The 24,338-nt window shown below is 38.4% G+C and overlaps 1 protein-coding gene and 1 long non-coding RNA gene across 2 annotated transcripts in view; one reads left to right on the top strand and one right to left on the bottom strand.

Moving 5' to 3' along the window:
* EIF2A (eukaryotic translation initiation factor 2A) overlaps window positions 1-22,897 on the top strand; it is a 31,931-nt gene extending 9,034 nt beyond the window's left edge. The window contains exons 2-14 of the mRNA XM_074963775.1: window positions 619-688; window positions 1,100-1,174; window positions 2,658-2,776; window positions 6,588-6,687; window positions 7,084-7,166; window positions 9,431-9,504; window positions 9,636-9,780; window positions 12,505-12,621; window positions 15,787-16,358; window positions 17,974-18,090; window positions 19,055-19,183; window positions 20,354-20,419; window positions 22,185-22,897. Coding sequence (XP_074819876.1) covers window positions 619-688; window positions 1,100-1,174; window positions 2,658-2,776; window positions 6,588-6,687; window positions 7,084-7,166; window positions 9,431-9,504; window positions 9,636-9,780; window positions 12,505-12,621; window positions 15,787-16,358; window positions 17,974-18,090; window positions 19,055-19,183; window positions 20,354-20,419; window positions 22,185-22,250 — 1,733 coding nt within the window. The 3' untranslated portion in view covers window positions 22,251-22,897. The remainder of the gene's footprint in view (window positions 1-618; window positions 689-1,099; window positions 1,175-2,657; window positions 2,777-6,587; window positions 6,688-7,083; window positions 7,167-9,430; window positions 9,505-9,635; window positions 9,781-12,504; window positions 12,622-15,786; window positions 16,359-17,973; window positions 18,091-19,054; window positions 19,184-20,353; window positions 20,420-22,184) is intronic.
* LOC141993929 (uncharacterized) lies at window positions 4,674-12,196 on the bottom strand. The gene is made up of 4 exons (XR_012640969.1): window positions 12,177-12,196; window positions 11,219-11,268; window positions 9,040-9,196; window positions 4,674-4,812 (listed from the first exon to the last, which is right to left on the bottom strand). It is a non-coding gene; the product is annotated as an uncharacterized LOC141993929 (long non-coding RNA).
* Window positions 22,898-24,338: the final 1,441 nt, after the last annotated feature.

Genomic DNA, 24,338 nt, shown 5'->3' with positions numbered 1-24,338 from the left:
GTTTAGAGTTTAGTTTTTAAATTCAGATTTCACAGTGGACCAAACCTTGTCTCATGTCAGCCTGACTTTCTTTGCTGACACCATCTTTATTCAGCATATGCCCATCATGTATTTTGTCTTTTAATTCTCTCTTTGTGGAATATTTGGACAGCATTTTCAATACCATTGTAAAGGTATGTTATAGTGATACTCTTGTGTTAATTGAAAGTCATGAACCCAGTGTTAAGTGCTTCCTGGAAGGTTGATGGGCGTCGAGGGCACTCTGCCCCTTGCAGAATCGGGCCTCATGTAAGAACATTTCCCTTCTCTTGTAGATAAGAATAGTTTCCAGTTCATTTTTGTTCTGTTTCTTGTTCAGAAATAGATTTTTGGCATGCTTGATCTTTTCATTAATAAGCAAAGAGATTTTGTTGTCAAGCTTTGTTATATAATCAAAAGAAAACCATTTGACATTGAATAATGATCACTATTAAGTTTCCAATATAATCTTCATTTTGGCTACTCCTCTAAGATCCATAAACAAAGGAATATCAGTCTCAACGTTGATAAGTTAGCTAGCTCCAGACCTTTTTCCAATTAAAAGTGAGTAATAGTTTATTTAACTTTTTTCTTTTCTAGTGCGAGGATCTGAAGGATTCTACATGGTGACTGGACCACCTAGTTTTACTGAGAATACAACACTGCAAAGGTACTGTTTTAAACATTCCATCTTTTGCAGAAAATAAAACTGTTTTTCTAAATATTTAATATACATCTAGAGTTTTCATTTGGAAAAAATCATAAAGTGAGTGCTAATGTCTGATAATGAATTAATTTTAATCTAAGTTAATAACTTAGAAAATTGGTGTATTTGAGGGCTTTACATTTGTATACGCACCAATAATATTTGTATTTGTTAGTTGACTATTGCCCCATCCGAGCATGTAAGTATAATTACACAGACTGATTTTGTTATCTCTGTTATAACATAAATACTCCCCAGTAATTTCTATAAGCAGCATGGAAACTGGTTGTAACATTGCTTTTCATCTTGTTTTATGAGAGACCTCTTTTGTGTGATATATTTGACTATTCATGTGTATTTGTTATGTTTTTTTAGGGACTTCGGGAAAAACTGCAAAGTTTTTGCTTTCAGTAAGGATGGTACTCTCTTTGCATGGTGCAATGGAGAAAAGTCAGTGCTGCTTTTATTATGAATGATTTCCTTTAATTGATGTTATGAGATCTGGAGATATATATTTTGTAGAATGTACATAAATGCTATAAATGAGAAGACTACAAAGGCACTTTTTGTACTCCAGTTGCAGTGGTAGGTTTTGTTTTCAAATTAGCATATGAATTATTTATTATTGATTTCATACATGTATAGGGCACCCATCACCATGGAATCTGGATGCCCTTTTATCAGGGGGTGATATTGTTTCTGTTCACATTGCCCAGTAAAAAATATCCAATTCCCAGTTCTGGGACTCATCCCAGGACCTTCAGCATAATAGGGTTGCAGCATGATTTCTAGGCTAAATTCTTTAAAAACAAGAGAAGGAAATGATTGTATATGGTCTTATTATTTTGAAAATATTCTGGGTGCTCAGAATGCTTGGAACTACTTGATTGTCCACCAAATGTGGAATTTTCAGTACAATACAAGGTAGTTTAAAAAGAAGTTGGCACTTTAGGCCAGATGCTGTTAGGTACCAAAATCCCTATGTGCCCAGTGAAATCAGTGGAAAATGAGGATTTTAGGCCCCCTTATTTATCGACTACACAGATTCGGGCCCTCCTATGACAAATCATGCCTCAGAAACATTCCTTTCTGCAGTAATGGCCCATTGATAGCGATTGGAAAGAGGAGATAAGAACCTGTTTTGAGATTTTAAGATTCTTAATGCTCTGTTTACTCATTACCTGGCCAGTGGACAATACAAAATGTCTGTTAATGCTGATGAATGTTTTGTTCTCTGCTCAGTTTTGTTCCTCAACATTTTGAGGTTTTTCTCCGCTGTGCTATGACCTTTGTTTCAGTCAGCTGGAAAAGTCCCGTCACTGGAAGAGGGGCAGTTCATGTAACAGTGGGGAGCAAGGTCTTATTCCAGTCGCTGGAGTCTAGCAGTGGGTTGGATAGGGTGTGAATCTATTTGTATATTGTTCTTTGGATTCAACATGATCCATCAAACTTTAGTTTTCACAAACGTATAATGTCAGGGCTGTTATCTCACCTTGTTATAGTTTTTTTTTTGACTGTGATGTACATGTTCTCTGGACTTACAAAAAAAAATTAAATGCAGTATCTTACAGATCTAACTCTATTCTTCCTTGCTATTGTCTATTTGTAACTCAACTTTAACATTACAGAAACATAAGTAAGAGGTTTTTTGTGGCAGTTTTTTTAGCTGGAATGTAAATTTTTGCAGACTAAGTATGTAACATGTTTTTGACCTGAGATTTTTACTTACTAATTTACTTTTTGGTATGCTTGGATATGTGGTCTTAAAATTTGTTTTAATCAACATTTAACAAAAGGAAAAAACCCTCCTGCATTTAGTTACGTCAGCCAAATGTGGAAGAAACCTAGAAGAGCCAAACATATGTGAAATGACACTGGCTATTGACTAACCAGGCTAATCAAGCTTTGTTGAAATGATCTCTCTTGGTTCCAGAGTAAATATTGTGAATGTTGCCAGCACTGAATTACTGCACTCTTTTGATCTCCCAAAGGCAGTTTGCCTTGAATTCTCGCCAAAGAATAATGTCCTGGCAACGTGGCAGGCCTACACAAGTGAGTATTTTACCATCTGTAAAAATGCATGAGAGAACTGTGCACCAACTCAATTCAACATGAAGACTTGCCATTACTTGATTTGCTTTGATTTGCATAACTATTTGCCAAAGATGTCATAGGGGGGAAAAAAAAGTTTTACTCCATGTACAGGTGCATGGTTAAGTGCATAATAGAGCGAAGATGCCTTCTGAAGCATCAGGTATGGGCCACTGGACTAGTGATCTGATCTGCTGAGCAAATGCTGTGTTTTAAAAAAACTACTGAATACTACATGGAGAATATGTGTCATCTTAGTGTATGTGCAAAGTGCCTCAGGTGGCATGTGACTAGGATTCATCACTGAATTTGGTCTGCTGGTTGGGTCATTAGCTTTCCCAGTCCGGGCCAGGTACTGACTGGGAGTAAGACGTGAGCGCTGATCAGTGCCTCCCAGAATATGTGTGGACACCCTAGAATACAGTTCAAACCAGCTTATAACCATGCAAATAAGATATCTTATGGAAAGAGAAAAGGAGTACTTGTGGCACCTTAGAAACTAACAAATTTGTTAGTCTCTAAGGTGTCACAAGTACTCCTTTTCTTTTTGCGGATACAGACTAACACGGCTGCTACTCTGAAACTGTGTTTATGGAAAGAGTTCATCATAAGCTAAAGAGAAACTGAGACTTTAACATGGGAGTTTAAAGAGTGGCTGGGTGACGTTCTAGGTGACAGAACAAATCAAAGAGTGGGACCCAACTGTGGAGAGTCACAGGAAGGGAACAGGAAGGCCAAGGTTAAAAGACTGTTGTGAACAGCCAGGTCAATAGGTGTATTATAGATAATGAGTGAAATGGTGCAATGAGTCCATGGAGAGTTTACAGTTTATGGCTATGAAAGCAAAGGTGATAGCTGATGGGGGTGGATGTGGTCATGTGGGAACAAATCTTAGAGGATTTGAAACGTTTACTTTCAGTTTACCCACATGGCAGATTTTCTGAGCGCTTGACTTAATTTGTAAAACGTGTATTAAAAAAACCCCAACCTTTCCTAGGGTTAGTGACTCTATTCCTGTGCCCTTTTCTCATAGGGTAGGGAGGAGAAACCAGGAACTTCAGAGTTCTAGTCAGTTTGGGCTTTGCTGTTGACTTCCTGTATTGCCTTTGGGAAGTCTACTCCTTAAACCTGACTCTACTCTGAAAACGGACTCTTTAAAAATGGCATTGTGAGGGTTCATGTTTGTTGTCCCATATGATTTCCATATCAGACATGCTTAGGGGGAAAAAATACAACTAACCACCAAAGCTAGTCTGGAAAACTGAACTCTATCACGCTGGATTCATTCTTTTTTGTGCATAAAGGTTGTGCAATCCAAATTAGTCCTTTTGTGATGGTTGGATCACAGAAAACCCCTTGGGAACTGCCACCTGATGTGCTGAGACTACCTCTGAGCCCATTTTCCTTGACAGCTTGGGACTTCAGTGCCCTGCCTGGTTCGAGCCAGACACGCTAGCCTGCTACAAACACAAACCCGGGTCTGAACAACGTCCCCCAAAAGGTATAAGCTTAACTGAAAACAGCTTAAGAAGTGTTCCTGTCTCCACCACTCAGATGCCCAGCTCCCAATGGGGTCCAAACCCCAAATAAATCCGTTTTCATAAATTGTTCACTCTCTAGAGTACTGATAGAGAGAGATGCACAGCTGTTTGCCCCCCTGATATTATTAATTAACCCACAGTATGTATTAAGTAAAAAGTGATTTTATTAAATACAAAAAGTAGGATTTAAGTGGTTCCAAGTAATAACAGACAGAACAAAGTGAATTACCCAGCAAAATAAAATAAAACACACAAGTCTAAGCCTAATAGTATAGGAAAATGATTACAGATGAAATCTCACCCTCAGAGATGTTCCCATTAGCTTCTTTTACAGAATGGCCACCTTCTAGTCTGGGTCCAGCAATCATTCACATCCCTGTGGTTACTGTCCTTTGTTCCAGTTTCTTTCAGATAGCCTCTCCACCCCCAGAGGAGCTTATTTGCAGTGCCATGTACCTGAAGCAGAATTGCAAGGGATATAATTTAGAATTTTCAGGGGCTTAAATAGACTTCCTCTTGTGGGTGGAAACCCTTTCTCCTCTCCCATGGAGAATCCAGGTCCAAGATGGAATTTTGGAGTCACATGGGCAAGTCACATGTCCATGCATGACTCAGTTCCTTACAAGCCAGGCCACATTCCCAGGAAAGCTCAGATGTGGATTGGTTTCAGAGCGGTAGCCGTGTTAGTCTGTGTCACCAAAAATAATGAGGAGTCCTTGTGGCACCTTAGAGACTAACAAATTTATTTGGGCATAAGCTTTCATGGGTTAGAACCTACTTCATCAGATGCATGGAGTGAAAATACAGGAGCAGGTATAAATACATGAAAGGATGGGGGTTGCTTTACCAAGTGTGAGGTCAGTCTAATGAGATTAAATCAACAAGGAGTCCGGTGGCACCTTAAAGACTAACAGATTTATTTGGGCATAAGCTTTTGTGGGTAAAAAACCTTTGTAGAGATATGTAACTTGGCATATCTAGCATAAAACTCATTCCAGTTATGTTATATTTACACTCATAAGCATATTTCTATAGAGCATTATGTGGTGCAACGTCACACCCTTAATTACACTTTTGCAGCCAAATAGTCTTCAGATTATGCCCTAAGTGGAAGAATAGGTTCATAGGTGACAATCTGGTTACACAGGTGTAATTGACTGGAACCCAGTTATCAGTTCTGTTGATGCATGACAGAATGGAATGGACTCCGCTTCATTTTTTCTCAGCTATATTGGCTCTGCATGGCTAACAGGAGTGAAAAGTTACTTTAGTTATTCAACTCAGTGGATGGGAGTCTGAATGCACACAGGGAGCTGATCTGATTAGTAAGTAGAGGCTATTCAGTTTGTAGAATAGTACTATATTTGAATAGTAGTGCCTCGCTACCTCCCAGAGATGGAAAATTAACTTGGTTAGTGTTTGAGTTGCACTGTGAAAAGGTAAAGTGCAATTCAAGTGCAAAGTAGTAGTATTAATGGTCAATAATTTACTACTGTGGTAACAATTTTGCATATAAAAAAAAATCTTCTTATTCTTTTACAATTGATGAGCTATCTTCTGTGGGGAAACCTGCTAGAGGCTATGCTGGGGGAGACTGTTAATGTTGCTCATGGCATCCTAGGAAGCTAAAGGAACCACAGAATGAAGAATGGAAAAATAGTTTAGAGACTGGAAATTAGGAGGAAGAATCAGGAACCGTTGCTGATAACGGAAAGTCATCTCTGCAATAAATACTTTTTAATGTTGCAGATGGCTAATACAATAAAAAAATTAACTCATTCAGCAAATCTAACTTGTGGTTTGCTGATAAATGGAAAGGAAGTGACATAGTCATTTGAACATCTTAGCAAATAACAAAACATAAATTTGGATAATTAACTACAAGGCACTGATCAGGAATATCACAGCATTGAAGAATGCTGGATGCTTCACTAGTGCAAGGTAGATCCAGTAAACTGGGGGAGCATAGCTCCCAGATTTAAAGCGAAAGTAGATATGTGGTTGCATAAAATAAGCAGCTGGTCCAAAGAAGGAGTAGGTGAAAGCCTTATACTGTCAGAATCTGCCAAATTTAGGACTTGATCTTGCAAGGTGCTTGCACATTCATAAGGGTGTTTAGCCCTTTGCAGGATCATGAAAGGCCATTGTTAGGGTGGAATAGGATGGTGAGTGAAGCAGACCTGAACTTACTCCTGGGGCCACCACTGCAAACCTATGTTTTTTTATTACAGCTGCTAAAGATGGCACAGCAGGCATGCCCAATCTACAACTTTATGATGTGAAAACTGGGAAATGTTTAAAGTCTTTCATCCAGAAAAAAATGCAGAATTGGTAAATAATATTTTCAAGTATTAATTATCTACAGAGAAATGAAGTTTTCAAAACCTGATCTTGAAAGTATGATTTTAATATTGTGTTGGTTCTCAAAATATTGTCTGCTACAAACTGAAAGTATCTATACTAGTATCTTTGTACACATGTGTAGTCAGTTTGTAACATAGTAAATCCACTATCATTTTGTACAACTGGGGGGAAATAGTACCATTAGTAACTGGTTGTATGATATTTTTACCACTAACCTCATATAATCTTGTAATAGTGTTGAATCTCTTTGTGAGCATTGGTCTAAACTTAAGTTATGAAATGTAGTTTTTAAATATAGAGATAGTAAATGTTGCCTATTTCAATTTTTATATTGTCTTTTTTTTTTTTTTTTTTAAATCTTAGGTGTCCTTGCTGGGCAGATGACGAAAGTATATCTGCTAGGATCGTAAATAATGAAGTGCACTTCTTTGAAAACAACAACTTTGGTATGCAAACATTTCTAAGATTTGGCTTCGTTGCATTCTAGATATGTCTCTTTTGCCTATCTTCACCCTTTTTGCACTTCTCTGATTTTTTCATGTTGTTGGCTTTATCTGAAATATTGCTTAAATCCTCTTTTATTTTGGTACCCAGAAAAAATAAGATCTTGTGAAGTCCTAGCATATTTTCACCACATTGACTTTTTTTGTTTTCTACTTCTCAACTGCCCCTGTGGAATGTGAGACAGTTCCCCATTTTAGATAAAGAGGGCCAATTCTGCATTGATATATGCCCAGTGGGAGTTCAAAGGATGTGTGTCAGTATAGAACATGATTTCTTCTGTGGGTTGTGCTCAGCTTATCTCTTTCGGTTTCCAAAGAGCCATGAGAAGATTGATGCTTACGGTAACAACATTACTATGGAGCCAGGATATTTTCCAGAGTAGTTCAGCATTAACCAAAGGTATTTTGGAAGTAAAGAGAACAAGTTGAGGCAGAGGGAAGCAGATGAGGAGGAAGGAAGCCAGGACAGTTTGGAGATACAGAATGTTGAAAATGGAAGAGAACAAAAGGAACGCCAGGGAAAGAGAAGAAAAGAGAACAGTGAAAGTAGAACGGAGGAATTCAGAGAAAAATTAAAAACGTAGATGACACACAAGTTGTTTGGGGGCTAATGGTGTAACACACTGCCTTATGGGAGACATGGCTTTAGGATTCAGGGGCAGTTTCTTCTGAAGCTCGTGGAACTTGGAGATATAGAGACATGAGATGTCTCTGACTCCATGCTTGTTGGAGAAGGAAGATTAGGGTGAAAGTCATGTGTGTCTCCCTCGTCCCCCTGCCCCCATAATTTGGTGACTGGTTTACGGAGTAATATTAGTGGTGTTCTGGGAGGAGGCTTTTCACCATTCTTCCCAGGTGGAAGAAACCTTCCATAATGCTTATCAAAGGGGAGGTGTTCAGGGGTTATCCTGGGAAAAATCTGTGTTCTCATCAGGTGGGATTTCCTATATTGCGCTCTTGTTCTTTCCCATTTATGATCTGTTGTAGATAGAGATGAGACTGCTATGAGAGCAGACACCCTTTAAACTTTTTATTTAACATGGATTATTATTAGGCTGTGTAAATCCTGCTGGGTTTACTTAGCAATGGGGTGATTCATGAACTGAACCCTGAAGTTTGTTTGAGAGGTGTAGAAAACCTACATTAATTAAGCCCCAGCTGCCAAGAGAGAATTCCATGATACCATGGCCACTTTTGCTGTACTGCCTATTGGCCACCCCCTAAGGAGGGTGCTAGGTGTTCCTTTCTCTCTCCCCCATACTCCTTCCCCGCTCCCCACACACACACAGGTTTTATGGTGTTGGCAGTCCACTGACCGCACAAATCAGTCAGGGTGTTCAAAGGTATGTTAGGTGCCATCTCACCCCTCCCAAAAGCTATAGCACCAGGAACAAGGCAATGACTTCCAGACTTAGCTTACGCAGAAGTTCTCCATAATCCCTAGTGTGGTAGCTAAGGAACTCCCCTATCATTTGGTAGGGAAATATGAGATGTATCTATTAAGGTGTGGGATCATTTGTCACTTCTGCCACTAAGCTCACTCTGATAGCTGCTCAAATGAGACTCTCGTCCCACTGCCTTACTGCGAGGGAACTGGCACCGAGTGCAGATTCACTTCCAGAGAAAATTCTTATGTGTAGGGGAGTGATCAACTCACAGCAGGCCTTTCAGAGAACGTGCTGTGGGGAGCAATCACCTGTGTCCCATCCCCAAAGATCCAAGGAGGGGAGACTGTACAGAATGGAGCAGGATGTGTGGGAGTGGCCGCGCTTCCTCTGAAGACAGCGTAGTTAAGGTGGGTGGCTGTGCCACTTACTTTGATTGTGGAACATGAAGTATGTTCATGTGGGGTTCAAAGACTTTCTTGCTGTGTGAACTTCTCCTCCAAGGTTTGTAGAACGTTTAAAACCCTAGGCTGGTATAAGTGCGTTCAAAGTTTGAGGGAGACATTTCACACCCTTTAATTGTCATACCTGTGATCATAAAGAGAAATAAATCTAGCTAAAACTTCAAGTCTGAGAGACTACATAATCAAAGGTGGTTATCATGCTGCTTTTGCCAAGTAAAGAATCTTTTTATGGTTAAGTACATCGTTCCTTGTGTATTATCAGTGGGGTACACTCATAAAATGGTATAATATAAAAGTACATTAAGTAGTGTGAGTTAAGTGTTTTGTCATTAACCTGACTGTAATTGTGATTTTGCAGATACTATTGCAAATAAACTTCATTTGCAAAAAGTTAATGATTTTGTGTTATCACCAGGACCACAGCCAAGCAAGGTACCTATAATGTTTGTTCACAATTCATATATTTTGGTTTTCTTTAATTCCTTTAGAAATCATTGTATTTCTCTGCCTTTGTGCTCCTAAGAACAATGTATCACTAATTTAATATATTGGTGTTGATCTAGGTTTCTGTTTATGTTCCTGGAAGCAAGGGTGCACCCTCGTTTGTAAGGCTGTATCAGTACCCTAACTTTGGTGGCTCTCAGTCTGCATTGGCCAATAAAAGTTTCTTTAAAGCTGACAAGGCGACAATGCTCTGGAATAACAAAGGTACAGCAGCTATTAATTTAATCTCTTATATTTATATTCACTAACTTCAAGGTGTGGTTATTTTGCTTGCTTTTGTTTTTGTATTCGTCAAATGCAAAGACAAAAAACTTGTATTAATGCAACATTAATGTTATAATTTTAAACACTAAAGTTCTCATAACTTGCCCACATTGTCCTTCGTAATCTCGTCCCCATCTATATCTGCTCTCATTTCCTCCTAAACATCTTGCTCCCTCAACTCCTTGTATACCTTTCTTTCCCCTGAACCCTATAATTTCTTCTTCCATTCTCATCTTTGCATGCTCTTTCATGCTGCCCTGTATATTTATGTAAGACTAGAAAATTGGTTATAGTTAAACTGCAGCCTCCAAAGGAAGATCCCACCACACCATTTCCTAATTTTTGTTGACACAGAACATACTATCTCCTGTTTTCACGTCCTCCTTTAAAAGGCATTTCATCCAGAAATCCTGCTTCTTCATCCTTCCTGTACCTGAACTGGTGTCATGTGTTCCTTAGACTTGTCAAGGTTCCTTCCCCACTCTGAACTCTAGGGTACAGATGTGGGGACCTGCATGAAACCTCCTAAGCTTATTTTTACCAGCTTAAGTTAAAACTTCCCCAAGATACAAACTATTTTACCTTTTGCCCTTGTACTTTATCGCTGCCACCACCAAACGTCTAACAGATATATAACTGGGAAAGAGCCCGTTTGGAAACGTCTTTCCCCCCAAAATCCTCCCAAACCCTACACCCCCTTTCCTGGGGAAGGTTTGATAAAAATCCTCACCAAATTGCATAGGTGAACACAGACCCAAACCCTTGGATCTTAAGAACAATGAAAAAGCAATCAGATTCTTAAAAGAATTTTAATAGAAGAAAAAGTAAAAGAATCACCTCTGTAAAATCAGGATGGTAAATACCTTACAGGGTAATTGGATTCAAAACATAGAGAATCCTTCTAGGCAAAACCTTAAGTTACAAAAAGACACAAAACCAGGAATCTACATTCCATTCAGCACAGCTTATTTTCTCAGCCATTTAAAGAAAACAGAATCTAATGCATATCTAGCTAGATTACTTACTAAGTTCTAAGACTCCATTCCTGTTCTGTTCCGGCAAAAACATCATACAGACAGAGAGAAAGAGGCTTCGTTTCTCCCTCCCCCCAGCTTTTGAAAGTATCTTGTCTCCTCATTGGTCATTTTGGTCATGTGCCAGCGAGATTATCCTAGCTTCTTAACCCTTTACAGATGAAAGGATTTTTCCTCTGGCCAGGAGGGATTTTAAAGGTGTTTACAGTCTTGTCATAAATATAAAGGGAGACAAGGAACATGCCTTACTTTCTTTTGTAAAATGCCACATACATTTGCATTGCTACATAAAATGTGTGGTAATCCCCATTCTACATATTCTTTATGACCTAGTTTTGTCCTACCTTTTTCCACACAACTCCCATTGAAGTCCGTTGGAATCATCTGCGAATAGCTGAGAGTAGAAGCAGGCCCATTATATTCACTTGTATATTTAACATCATAACTAATAATCTGAAATATTCCATATATGTGTGATGTGAGCAAATTTAAGTTACTACAAGAATCTGAACATACATTTCATGACTTTTGCGTGTATACGTGGGAGCATATGTTTATTTATAATTTCCATACATTTTATACAGAGGGATTAAAACACTACTTTCTGTACTCTCTCATTTGTTTAGTCAAAAAATCTAGAAAACTAGCGAACAACAGACTGAAACAGCACAGACACACATTTACATAACTAATGTAAATGTTAATATTTAAATATTAACATAATATCATAAAGTAAATAATTAATACATTATTATTACATACTTATTAATACATACTTCCAGTCCATGAACACAGATACCGCCTAATAATGTGGAAAATTCATTTTATATATAATATGTATTGTGTGTGCTTTTGTGTGTAATGTATACAATTCCACTGTGTTTAGACACTTAGATTTGTGAAACTGCAAAATGTAATTAGATAAAAACACATCACATTTGAGATGAACTACATAGTCCACTTTGTGCTTTACCACTCATGAATAATGATGGTCATTTCAAAGTCATGTTGGTAAAACTTTTATACTGACCACCAATTATTATTATTATACATGTGAACAGAAGGCAATGTTTATATTATATACTTATATATTTGCTTATATGCTATTTGTGTGTGCGTAAGTGAAATAGATATACATACAAAAGCTATTAATGTGCAAAATTGTTTTGTTTTATTGGTAAACTGGCCTGGATGCTAGTTGACAGTTAGTCTTGGTCAAGCGGATAGCTTAATATAGTTATGTTAGTGTTATGCATATATATATAAAAAAATCTCTTCACACCACTTAAAAAAAACGCTTACCTTTGAATAATTCAAAATGAGTGAATGGGTTTTGCTCACACTTCCTCCATCCTCTTTAAATGAAAAAAGATCATCTTTGGGTTAAAATCAAGAAAGGAACATTTTAATTGAAAAGGAGAAGATGATAGAAAGTTCTGAGCATGTGATAAAGCATCATTAAAGAAAGTGTCCGTATAATCTTAATTATAGATTTCACAACTGGCCAAACTTAAAATTCTTTCTCTGTGTATATGGTAGTTTCTGTTAGTGGAGACTAAAATGTAGAGTCTCAGGATTACTAGGTGGTTTGCATGTTTAAAAAAACTTACTATGTTTTGTACCCTAATAGCTACGGCTGTGCTAGTAATAGCTAGTACAGAAGTTGATAAAACAGGAGCTTCATATTATGGAGAACAAACGCTGCACTACATTGCAACAAATGGAGAAAGTGCTGTTGTACAACTACGTAAGTGGCTTTTGGACATTTACATAGTGTTATGTCATTTGTTATTGGGAATTGTACTTAATGTATGCTAAAAATCTTACAGTTTCGGTGAAAACAGTGAACTACTGTTTGTCATGCAAATATGTTTCTGCACTAAACAGATATTAAGATAGTGAATTTTGTTACCTCACACGATAAGAGTTTCTATGACCTCTCCCCTTTCTGTTTAATAATAGTGATGGACTGTTCAAAATAAAAACACTTAAAATTCCACTTCCACTTCTTGAAACTTGAAAAGCTGTTCAATTGAATCATGCTTGGTGGCATATGCTTTGCTATCCTGAAGTTCAACCAAAGCATGAAAGCATCCCACATGAGGAGGCCCCGCCTCTTTTCGAGGACATTCCATAATAAGCATAAGATTGTTAATACTGCCTCGCCCTCCACAAGGGCACACATACAAACTAATCATATCCCCTATGTACTGTGAAAAGCATTGAAAAACAAAAAGGTTTACTATTTTGGAGGAAAAATCACTAAAACTTTTGGATGAGACCGTATTGCCAGCCCCAAAAGTTCAAAAATCATGAGTCAGGCTCACAAAAAATCATGAGATTATGTAAAAATGATAGATTTGGTGTTCTTTGTATGTGTCTTCTGCTTTTTGAGCCTTTTGAGTGCACTGGGGTCACATTTTGAAGCTTTCTCCACAGCCATGGGGGCTAGAAACTTACTTTTTCTTTAAGAATGAAGGCTGAAATCATCACACATCCACTTGACTCTAGGAGCTGGGGCTTTAAGGAAAACAATTATCATGAGACTCATGACAAAATCATGAAAGTTGGCAACACTGAGAGATTTAAAACTGATACTTTTTTTGTAAAAATAAGGGTGTTTAATCCCAGTACCCTGGTTCAATACCAAAACCACTAATCTGTTTACCTAAAATTTCCTCTGTAATGGTTTTCTTCCCTTTTTTTCCTTAACTGTGGTTAGGCTTGTTTTGCACTGTTAAAGACTGTTGTGTGTCAAGAGTGTTGGGAGGCTGAAGGCCTGTCTACGCTACAAACTTAAGTCGACCTATGTGAGGTCGACTTACAGCAACCACAGTAATTACTGCAGTGGTTCATGTCTACACTACCCTTCTCCTGTCAGTGGTGTGCGTCCTCACGAGGAGCACTTCTGCCAATTTAGGAGAGGCAGTGTGGGGGGCTGAGAGCTCAGGCTCTCAGGTCCATGCACAGCTCCCCGCTGCGAGCCTGGTTGCCCTCCTCCCCTGGGCTCTCCGCTGCCCCCCAGGCTCTCCGCTCCCCACCGGGAGCCCAGCTGCCCATTTCCAGCAGGGAGCTCTGCACCCAGAAGGAGCCTCCAACCTGCCCTGGGGTGACAGCAGGGTGAATCAGGCTGGTAGGTTCCCTGCTTTCTTGTCTATTTCACTGGTGCAGTTAGGGCTTGTGCTTGTGTTTCTTAATACCCTCTTTGCCAACTGATATTTACATTTCAGATGCCTTAGTGTGCCCCCATATTTCAAATATATTTTTTTAAATGAAGCTTTGTAGTTAATAATCCTAATGCAGGTATTCTCTTTGGAGGGAAAAATGAAGTATGACTTGCTTTGTTTATAAAATTGGTTACTGCAACAACTATTTCCAGTGTGCATGGAAAAAAAAATAGCTACAGGAATCAGTGGTTGAAGCTCTTTAGATATACTGGGTCAACGTTTTATTTTAAGAGTCATTACTTTAAGCACTAGAAATGCAGTTTACGTTGTACAAGTTCATAGGTAAAGATGTCTATATATACCACATGTGGCAGTGATAACCATGTGATGATTTTTACAACTATGTAATGAATCACATTTTTCATTAATCACTGAGCACCTCACTTGCACTGTGGCCACTAATCCATCCCCCCATAACTTAGTCTATTGTTCCAAATGCCTGAGCAGCTTCAGACAGCCCCCATTTTTTAATAAATATGCAACAAAAATGTTTTCTGTTCTTCCCTCGTGATTATCAGGGTCCAGACACCCATAGGGGAGAAGAAGGGGTCTGAATCCCAAGAATAAGCAATTAAATCAACTGATTGTATATAGCGGGGATCAGCAACCTTTGGCATGCGGCCTGTCAGGGAAATCCGTTGGCAGGCTGGGACAGTTTGTTTTCCTGCAGCGTCCTCAGGTTTAGCCGATCGCAGCTCCCACTGGCCACGGTTCGCTAGTTCAGGTCAATGGGGGCCCCGGGAAGCGGTGTGGGCCAACGGATTTGCTGGCCGCCGCTTCCCACAGCCCCCGTTGGCCTGGAACGGCGAACTGCAGCCAGTGGGAGCTGCGATCAGCCGAACCTGCGGATGCTGCAGGTAAACAAACCGGCCCAGCCTGTCAGCGGATTTTCCTGACGGGCCACGTGCCAAAGGTTGCCAATCCCTGGTATATAGTATTAGTGTATTGTAAAAGTATTGAGTAAGGTCTTTTATGAAAGCTGGTGAGACACTGGTGATTAATATCATTGTGAAATATATGTATTAACACTATATGAGGAATTAGGGATACTCACTGATATTGTGGTTTAAAGTGTGTCTCCTCTTGCTAAGGCAGAAGAGTAACGCAGTGGCTCAGTTTTGGGTGTCCTGAACAAGATGGCATGCCCACTTACTCCATTAAAAGAATGTCACTGGTAAGAGGTTCAGGTTGAGCAATACTCATTCCTAGTCTGGTGACAAATTAAAGTCCAGTATTTCACAACTATGTAGGCATAGAAACAGGAGTTTTGTACAACTGTGAAAGAGGATATTTGTAGGTTTCCAGTGGGCCACTGCTGCTAGTTTTGGAAGGTTCTGAGCTATCATATTTGAATATTGAGACAAAAAGGATTTTTCCACACAAAAAACTATTCTTACTATAGAAGTGGTGATGCTGACCAGTGAAGGAGAGGTAACTCACAATTGGGTGGGGGTGTTGATTATGCTCAGTTTTATTTAGAGATTGCACCACATAAGACATTGGTTTGCAATATTAATTTCTACCAAAACCAAAAAAAGTTACCAAAAGTTAGTTTTTCTGGAATTGTGAATGACTGGACTTCAGGAAAGCTTTGTAATCATGTTTTTTGTTTTTGTTTTTTATCCAGACAAATGTAAATGATACGATTTCATAATCTTAGTTTATATATGTTTTTTTTTCTTTAGCAAAAAATGGTCCCATTTATGATGTAGTATGGAATCCCAATTCCACAGAGTTTTGTGCTGTGTATGGTTTTATGCCTGCCAAGGCAACTGTTTTCAATCTGAAATGTGATCCTTTGTTTGATTTTGGAACTGGCCCTCGTAATGCTGCCTACTACAGCTCTCCTGGACATATCTTAGTACTAGCAGGATTTGGAAATCTCAGAGGACAGATGGAAGTATGGGATGTAAAAAACTACAAACTTATTTCCAAGCCACTGGCATCAGATTCTACATATTTTGCTTGGTGCCCTGATGGGGAACATTTTGTAACTGCTACGTGTGCTCCAAGGCTACGAGTTGGTAATGGGTACAAGATCTGGCATTATACTGGCTCTGTTCTACACCAATGTGAAGTCTCACCGAATGCAGAAATATGGCAAGTTTCCTGGCAGCCATTTTTAGATGGAACATTTCCAGCAAAAGCAGTAACTTACCAGGCAGTTCCAAGTGAACTGCCAAGTGCTGAGCTAAAGGTTGCCCAAGCTTATAGACCACCAGCTTTGAGAAACAAGCCTATAACCAGTTCCAAGCTGGTAAGTAAACTTCATCTCAATTATGTTGGCCCATCATTTCATTTGTACTTGAAATTTGGTTGCAAAATACTTCATTAATTGGGAAAGTGGTTGGGGAATGATGACACCAATCTTGGGTGGTGGTTTTGTTTTTTGTTTTTGTATTTTAAGAAATAAACATTTGCCTTTTAATAGGCTTGTTTCACTGACTGCCCCATCTGCTCCCTGTTTGCAGGAATATGTGCTAGGAATGCTGTAATTTTATGGGGCAAATCCTCTTCCCTGCACAAAACTGCCCCTTAGACCAGCAGCACAAAGAGTTGCAAATGCTGCCTCCTCTTGCTGCTGCTGAACAACAAAGAGAGCCTGGGTGGTGGGTAAACTGTCACTCCAGTTGTGGTGTGTTCAGCTGGTTTTCATGAACCAACATGCTAGAGTCAGACATAACACAGATTTGGCCAGGCTTGAGCCAGCGTTGAGGTAGTTGAGTGGTGGTTTGCCCCCCTTCAGTACACTTTGGGTATTTGTGACCCAGTGATACTATTGGCAAGTCCACTGCAGCTTAGCTGTTTTCCTTATGTGGATCTAGTCATTTATTTAGCGTTGCTTTATTTTCTTTTTCAGTTTTCAGAAGTAGATTTGTGTGCGAAGATACTAAGTATAATTAAGGATTACAGCCTTGACCTGTTTTTTATTTTTATTTTATTTTATTTTATTTTAGAAGGCTTTGATTTTGAGGCTTCTATCTTCGAAGGAGGCTTGGAAGATAGAAGCCTCAGGCCACAGGCTATCAGCAGTTAGTTATTACTAGGGCCCGACTTCACAGGTGCTACATAAGCAGAGTTAGCAAGAAAGATTCAACCTGTAACAGAATTCAGGGAACTACATTCTGCCAGCTTGTATGGAGGAAAAATCAGAGTTGTGGGTGAAAAACATTTAAACCCATTTGAGCATTTAATATGTCTGACCTGCTAAAACTAGTTTTTCAGAAAATAACAGAGTATATTCCTGGTTTGGTTTTGGGTTTTCTTAAGATGAACAGCAAGGGGGAAAAAAGCTTCTTATCTTTGCTTCTTTAAGATGTAAAAAGAAAATCAAGTTCTGTCTGTCCTGTTTTTGTTTGAAGGACTAAAGAAATGGTGGGGGAGCTTTCTTAGCCCTTACCTGGAGGGGCAGGACTGTAAAATTGTTAACAAAGTGCTTTGCTTCCAACTATCTGTCAGGCATTTGAGTTAAATAGGTGTAAACAAAAAGCAAAGTTTTAAACAGTCTGACTAAAAATCACCTTCCCACTCAATTGTTCAGGTTTTATATTCCTAGAATTTGCTTTAGTACTTTTCCAGCCATCTATAGATGCCTCTAGGAGAGACAGGACAGACAAATCCTAAAAGGCTAGTGTAAAAAACAAAGGAAAATCTTTTTAGGGGGTGACACTTTTTTCAGGGTGCCTTCAACCATCAAAAGAAGCAGAAAGGGCATAAACCCATTTTTTTTTTTTTTTGTCCTATGCAGGTCACCTTTTAAACTGTGGTACTTTAACACGTAGAAGAGTTTTTCTAGAGTTTTCATTCTTTTGTAGGATATTTTGAAGTATGGCACATGCATTTCAGAAATGTCAATCTTATGTGTCCCTTAGCACGAGGAGGAGCCACCTCAGAACATGAAACCACAACCAGGAAATAGCGATAAGCCATTATCAAAGATGGCACTTAAAAATCAAAGGAAGCACGAAGCAAAGAAAGCTGCTAAACAGGTACTGCTAGCATCAGCCCTCTTAAGGATAACGTTACATTAGCTTTTGCAAATGTGTTGACTAGTCCTGCAGTAACAAACTTTGGATTGCACTAAAAGTAATAAAAATTCATGGCCATGTGTGCGAAATTTCAGGGGACTGGATGGCACATGTCATACACCTTTTAAATCATTCGCTTGAAATTGGCCCAGGTTGATAGTGACCGACAGTTGTTACCATCAGTTGGTTGTTCATTAGTCTGTGTGAAGTGAAATGAATTGGAAGCGTCAGTTCTGTTCACATAAACATCACACGCTTCATCCTTCCAGTCCCTAAGATTCTGCTCAACTCTTTGCAGTCTCAGGTGAGAGGCAAAAGACTGAATGGTTTTGAAAACCGAAATATTGTCTCACCCTTTAAATGTGGTCTTCCTATAGGTCAGGGTGGAGGCATGATAGCAGAGCAGAGCAAATAAGCTTGTACTTTTGCAGCTACCTGTACTGTATCTGTTCTATGGCTAGATGGCAGGTTTCAGCTTTTGATGTTAGCTCTATAACTTCAACAATTACTAAAACCTTCTAAAGTGTATAATACTTTTGCTTCATAAATTAGACCTGATTTTGGTTTTTCTGGTAGTGGGGAGGATGGACCACCAGCTCTTATAAGAAATGTTTGTGGATGTATATTTGTAGTTTCATTCCTACCAATTTCATTATACTAAGCATGTTTCTTGTCTCTCTCGGTGGGAAGAAAGAAGACACAGTATATCGGAACTCTAATATTATAGCTAACATTTTCTGATAGGATCTCGGTCTCAAATAATATAACATGTAACTGAAAACTGTTTACAAACAATAGAGAGCACCAGAGGACTAATGAAAGGGAGAAATATTCAACAGCTTTTCTAGGTTTCCATGTTATAAAACAACAGAGCTGTTGTTTAAATGGTTTACAGGAACAGTAGATGAAGTTTATTAACTTACAGGAGGCCAAAACTGATGGGAACCAGGAATCAACACCATCTCCAGCATTACAGAATGTACCACACAGCACTCTGCCTTCTGTGACATCTGGAGACCCTGAGGTAGACAAAAAAATAAAGAATTTGAAAAAGGTGAGAAATTTTTCTAATGAAGAATAGTTTCCTCTTGGAGAAAGTCCTGAAGGGCTAGTCTGATTGTGGAGATGACTAATATCAGTGAGGTGTAGGGTGTACATAGAGCATACACCTCAGGCAACTGCTCTCCTCTGCTTTCTCATAGTGTAAAGTAGCACAACAATAGCCACTTAAAAATGAGCCTATTAGTATAGTGTCTAAGCATGTAAAGAAAATTTGAGACTTGTCCAGAACAGCAGTAGTTTTTCCATTCTCTTCTCTTCCATTCTCAAGAACTGCTGGCTCTCTTCAAAAGGGCAGATGATATAGCTGGTCAATATTTGTGAAGGAACTAAGTGAGCTTCCTAACCTTGCTTTGCAAATCCTAGTCTCATTTAGGATCTGGGAAGGCTGCTCTGACTTGAGGTTGGGGGAAGAGAGGGTTGGTGTTGTTTATAGCGCAGGACTGCCAGGAAGGTATAAAGCTTACCTTTGATGGACATGTATCTCTGTAGATCCTATCAACTCTGTGCAGAGAGGGAGTCACTGGAGGACAAAGGAAGTCAGTCTGTCTGTCTTCTCAGTCCCCAAGCCCACAAAGGAACCCAAGTGTACTGCTTGTGTAGCTCTGTCAGCTTTGGAGTTCTTTGATTTAAATCCTTTCAAACAAGGGTAGAGTCGCATTTGGCCAGGGCTAGAGAAGTTTTCCTATTTCTGCACTGCACAGCAGACCATCTTTTCTTTGGTTCATAATACAGCCATGCTGAGAAAAGATCTATGGAGAAGGGGGATATTTACAGTGGAGGAGTTCTCTTTCTGAATCTTAGATGTAGCTTCCCAGTACAAGAAATTATCCTCCTTTTAAATTGTTGTTGTTGCTACTTTAGGGTCAGATTTTATGGTGTTTACATTTCAAATGCATAAAATCTTCCAAACTCCTCCGGTACTAGATAGATGTTTCCCTACTCGGGTCTATTCATGACGAAAATAAGATAGGTTGTTAGGTTATCTTGGTTTCTGTTGATGTGAAATTCTGGTTTAGGTATAAAAATGAAAACTCGATGTATTTCTATTGCTAAGTCTTCCCGTCAGAGTATCTCCTTCTCTGTTAATATGATCAACTGGAAACCCAGAAAACTGAACATTTCTGTTCCTCTCTTGGCTCTCCCATACTTCTGTTTTCCACAGAAACTGAAAGCAATTGAGCAGCTGAAAGATCAAGCAGCTACTGGAAAACAGCTAGAGAAAAACCAGGTATTACTAACTTGCATGTGTTTTTATTCAGGATCATACTACTTTTCAATGCACTTAAAGGCATGTCTTAATGTTCAGCGCCACAGCTGTACCATGCAGCGCGTCTGGTGAAGATGCTCTATGCCGATGGCATAATAAAACCACCTCCGTGAACAGCAGAAGCTATTTGAGTGGGAGACGCTAATCCATAGTACATTTCAAATATAATTCTGGTTAAGTACCAAAAAGAGTGTGGCTCCCTGTCTCTCTCCCATGTCAAAATTAAATGAAGTGAAAGAACTTACCTAAAAAGAGGTAAAGTTTCTCTTCTCAAATTCATCTCTAAAGAGGCAGGGCCACTAGTGCTGAGGAACTACTAGGGAGCATGGCCAATAGAACACACAGAGGAGCAAGGGAATCGGGATGTCTTCGGTCACCATTGGTAGCTATAGGTCCCTCCCCATCACAGCACTTGTATTGCCTACCATTTGTTTTCTGCAGCCATCTGTGCCATTACCCACACTCCAGGGGTTACACAGCACTTGATTAGGTTAAGGCTTGATGAAGAACATTAACTTACGCTGCTTTTACTATCATAAGGTACACAAATTTTGGATGGCAGCATGCTGTCTGTGGCTACTTCTCAACTCTGTTGCTCCTTCAGCTGGCCAGACCCCTTTTTTTCACACAAATTCCCCCTTTAGCAGATACAAGAAGCTGCTGGTGGAGGGTGGGGAAGTATACTCAGAATCTCTCCATGCATTTCCCCCGTAGTGTTACCCAACCCGATTACCTCTTGAACAGGCTTTTGTATCCTTTCTCCCCAAGCGGACTAGTATGGAGCATAGAAAGCTTTATGAATATAGAGGAGAGTCTTGTGGTCAAGTGATACTTGGGACAAACTGAGTTCTATCTCTAGCTCTGGCCCAAACTTCGTGACCTTGAACAACTATCTTAACCTGTGGCTCTGTTTCCTCATCTGTAAAATGAAGATAATACCTCTCAGGAACGGTGTGAGGCTAAACCTTGAATTTAAAAATCATGTCTGTTTGAAACCCTTTCTGTGGTATAGTCGCAAGTAAGAACAGACTCTACTAAGATTACCATAGCAGAGAGATGAGGGAAAATATTTTTCTCAGTTTTTTAAATTTGTTTGCATTTCATAGCACTTAATGAAATTGACTATGCTCCATCTCCATTATGTAGTTTGTCAATTTCCCCTGTTGCTTTATGGGTCTTTAACATGGTGCTAAGGAGAGGAAAAACTGGAAAAAAAATAGGATAATGTGATTATAAAGCCACAAAAATTGGCAGACACACTCTGAGGCAAGTGTAGTTTTTAAACCTAGTTTTAACTCATGTTTGGGAATTCACTAGATTTCAGGTTGACAGTGACACTTTCACACTTGTAAAACACATTGAATGTATGTTTGATATGAGGAACTATAAGTGCAAAGAATTATTACTGTATTGTAAGGTGTGTGGACAATGTATGTAATGGACTGATCCAAAATAGCAATAATATGGAGTCTTCAATTTAAAAATTAGTATTTTTATACACTAGCAATTTGCTTGCATAATTTGAACATTAAAACAGAATGTGGTACTATATCAGCCTCTGTGTATTTTGATTCTTTATAATGCCTGCTGCTGTTAAATTATTGCAATCTTAGTTTTTGCTATTTGTTACATATTAGCAATGATGTACATTATTTATTGACTTAAACATTGCTGTTTTACTTCCTGTGTAATAAGCAAAATGTATGATCTTGTGTTGTTTTTCTAGTTGGAGAAAATTCAGAAAGAGGCGGCTCTCCTAAAGGAGCTAGAAGATTTGGAACTAGGCTTGTAAAACAGTAGTGAAAAGGAATTGGATTGTTACACAAAATCAGTGCAAAATGGGGTGCATTTTAACCTGAACAGAACAAAGAATATCCTTCAACTGCAGATGGCTGAGGAAGGACAAGTTTACATATTTGCTGCACACCTACATTTGTTAACCTTTAAAAAAAAAAAAAAAAATCCGTGCATGTGCAAAATTGTAATCAAACAATGTATATTCAGTCAGTCATTCCTGCTTCCATTCAAAACCAGAAACACATTCACTCAAAGTTCTAAAATGGTGTTGCTTAAAAATCAAAACAAGTTTGTTTTTTTTTGTGTGTGTGTGTTTTTGGCTTTTTGGTTGATCTACCAATTTGATAGCTTTATTAAACTTAAGATACATGTGACCCTTATGCAATAATAGGATTGCAATCAATAATAAAGAGCATTTAACATTACAAAAATTGTTGGTTTTGTGTTACCAAGTCAGAACTTGTAAAATGTACCAACCATTTCCAAGTTACCGCAATACCATCAACTTGAAATCTACTAAATTTATAAAAATGAGTTTAAAGTATTTTCAGTTGCTATACCTGCTCCTGTCTTTCCCCATACCAATTTGTTGCAGTTTTGCAATCACATTTTCCTTTTTTTTTTTTTTTTTTTTTTTTTAAATCCTTTCCCCTTTTGCTGGATTTTTGTATGTGACCCACACAAACAAAAAGGAAAACCGATTATACGAGGAAACCATCAAAACTGACTCTACACCAGGTGCTATCAAATGCACAAAGTAAACAGAGAGAGAGAAAATTCAATGATCTCTCTGTTTATAGTAATATTAGGTCTAATTCTGCAATCTGATTCGTATGGGTGACCCTTAAACCAATGTAGAGTCTCAGTGAAGTCAATGGAGCTCTGCATAGAGGTGGGAGATTGCCCATATGGATGAGACTAAAAGATCAGAGCCATGGATGTTACTTGAATAGTAGGATTTTTTTTTTTTTAAATCGGATATAAAGTATATTTTTTTAATTGATGATATCCCATTAAATTATCACGGAAACACACTTGCAAACCTTCTAATTGATCATTGTTGTTTAGATGGTATAACATTTTCCATTCTTTAAAAAGTAATCTTTCCTTACATTTTGTTTCTGATACACAATTCACAATCACACTTTATTAATTTACATTGTGTAAATGTTTTCTCTTTGTTTTTGTAACAAACAGTCAACAGTTTTATACTGAAACAGTTTTGAAGAAAATAAGGATTTAAAGATTTTTAAATTTTTATGCTAAAAGAATAAATCAAAGAATTTAATTTTGCATTTATCTGGTGTCTCCCTCAGTTAATCTGATTTAAAAATGTATTTGTTTGTAATTTTTTTAAACATACATTTAGACATATAATTGCTTTGTAATGTTTAGTGTCAGTACATTACCACATTTGTTAAAGGAAAAACACATGAGATTGTTACCAAAAATGGAAAAGAAAAGAAACCATTTATTTTAAACTGAATTCAGCTTATTTGATTTTGTCTTGATTGAAAACAAATTATCTTGACTTTTCAGAATAGTGTAAAAATGAGCCAATATGGTTCAATAGAAATTCTTGTGCAAAAATCTATTACTCATTTTAGAGCAGTGGTTTTCAACCTGTGGTCTGTGGATCCGCGGAAGTCCACAGATTATGTCTAAGATATCCAAACGGGTCTGTACCTCCATTCAAAATTTGTTAGGTGTCTGCAAATGAAAAAAGGTTGAAAACCACTGTTTTAGAGGACTTCACAGTTCCTCAATGCAGCAACAATCAATGGAAATGTAATGGTTGCCCTCTAGTGGAAGAATCACATTACTGTTTAGACAAATATGAAACTTTGACTCTTGTGGCAGTGCTGAACATAAGAATTTGGAATCAAAGTGAATCATAAACATTGGAGATTAAAAAGACCTATTTAGACCATCCATTCCATCTCCTTTCCAATGTCTGATTGTTTTCTACAGTACATTTCCTGGTTTGACCAATTTGGTTATAAATGTCTGAAGTGATAGGGCTTCTACCATGTTCTCTGACAGTTCCACATCCTAATAAGTCTGTCAAGAAGTATTTCCTGTT

The sequence above is a fragment of the Natator depressus genome, chromosome 9 (assembly GCF_965152275.1).
Source record: "Natator depressus isolate rNatDep1 chromosome 9, rNatDep2.hap1, whole genome shotgun sequence".
Taxonomy (NCBI): domain Eukaryota; kingdom Metazoa; phylum Chordata; order Testudines; family Cheloniidae; genus Natator; species Natator depressus.
The sequence above is the reverse complement of the archived record's forward strand: the minus strand, read 5'-3'. Positions and strand labels throughout refer to the sequence as shown.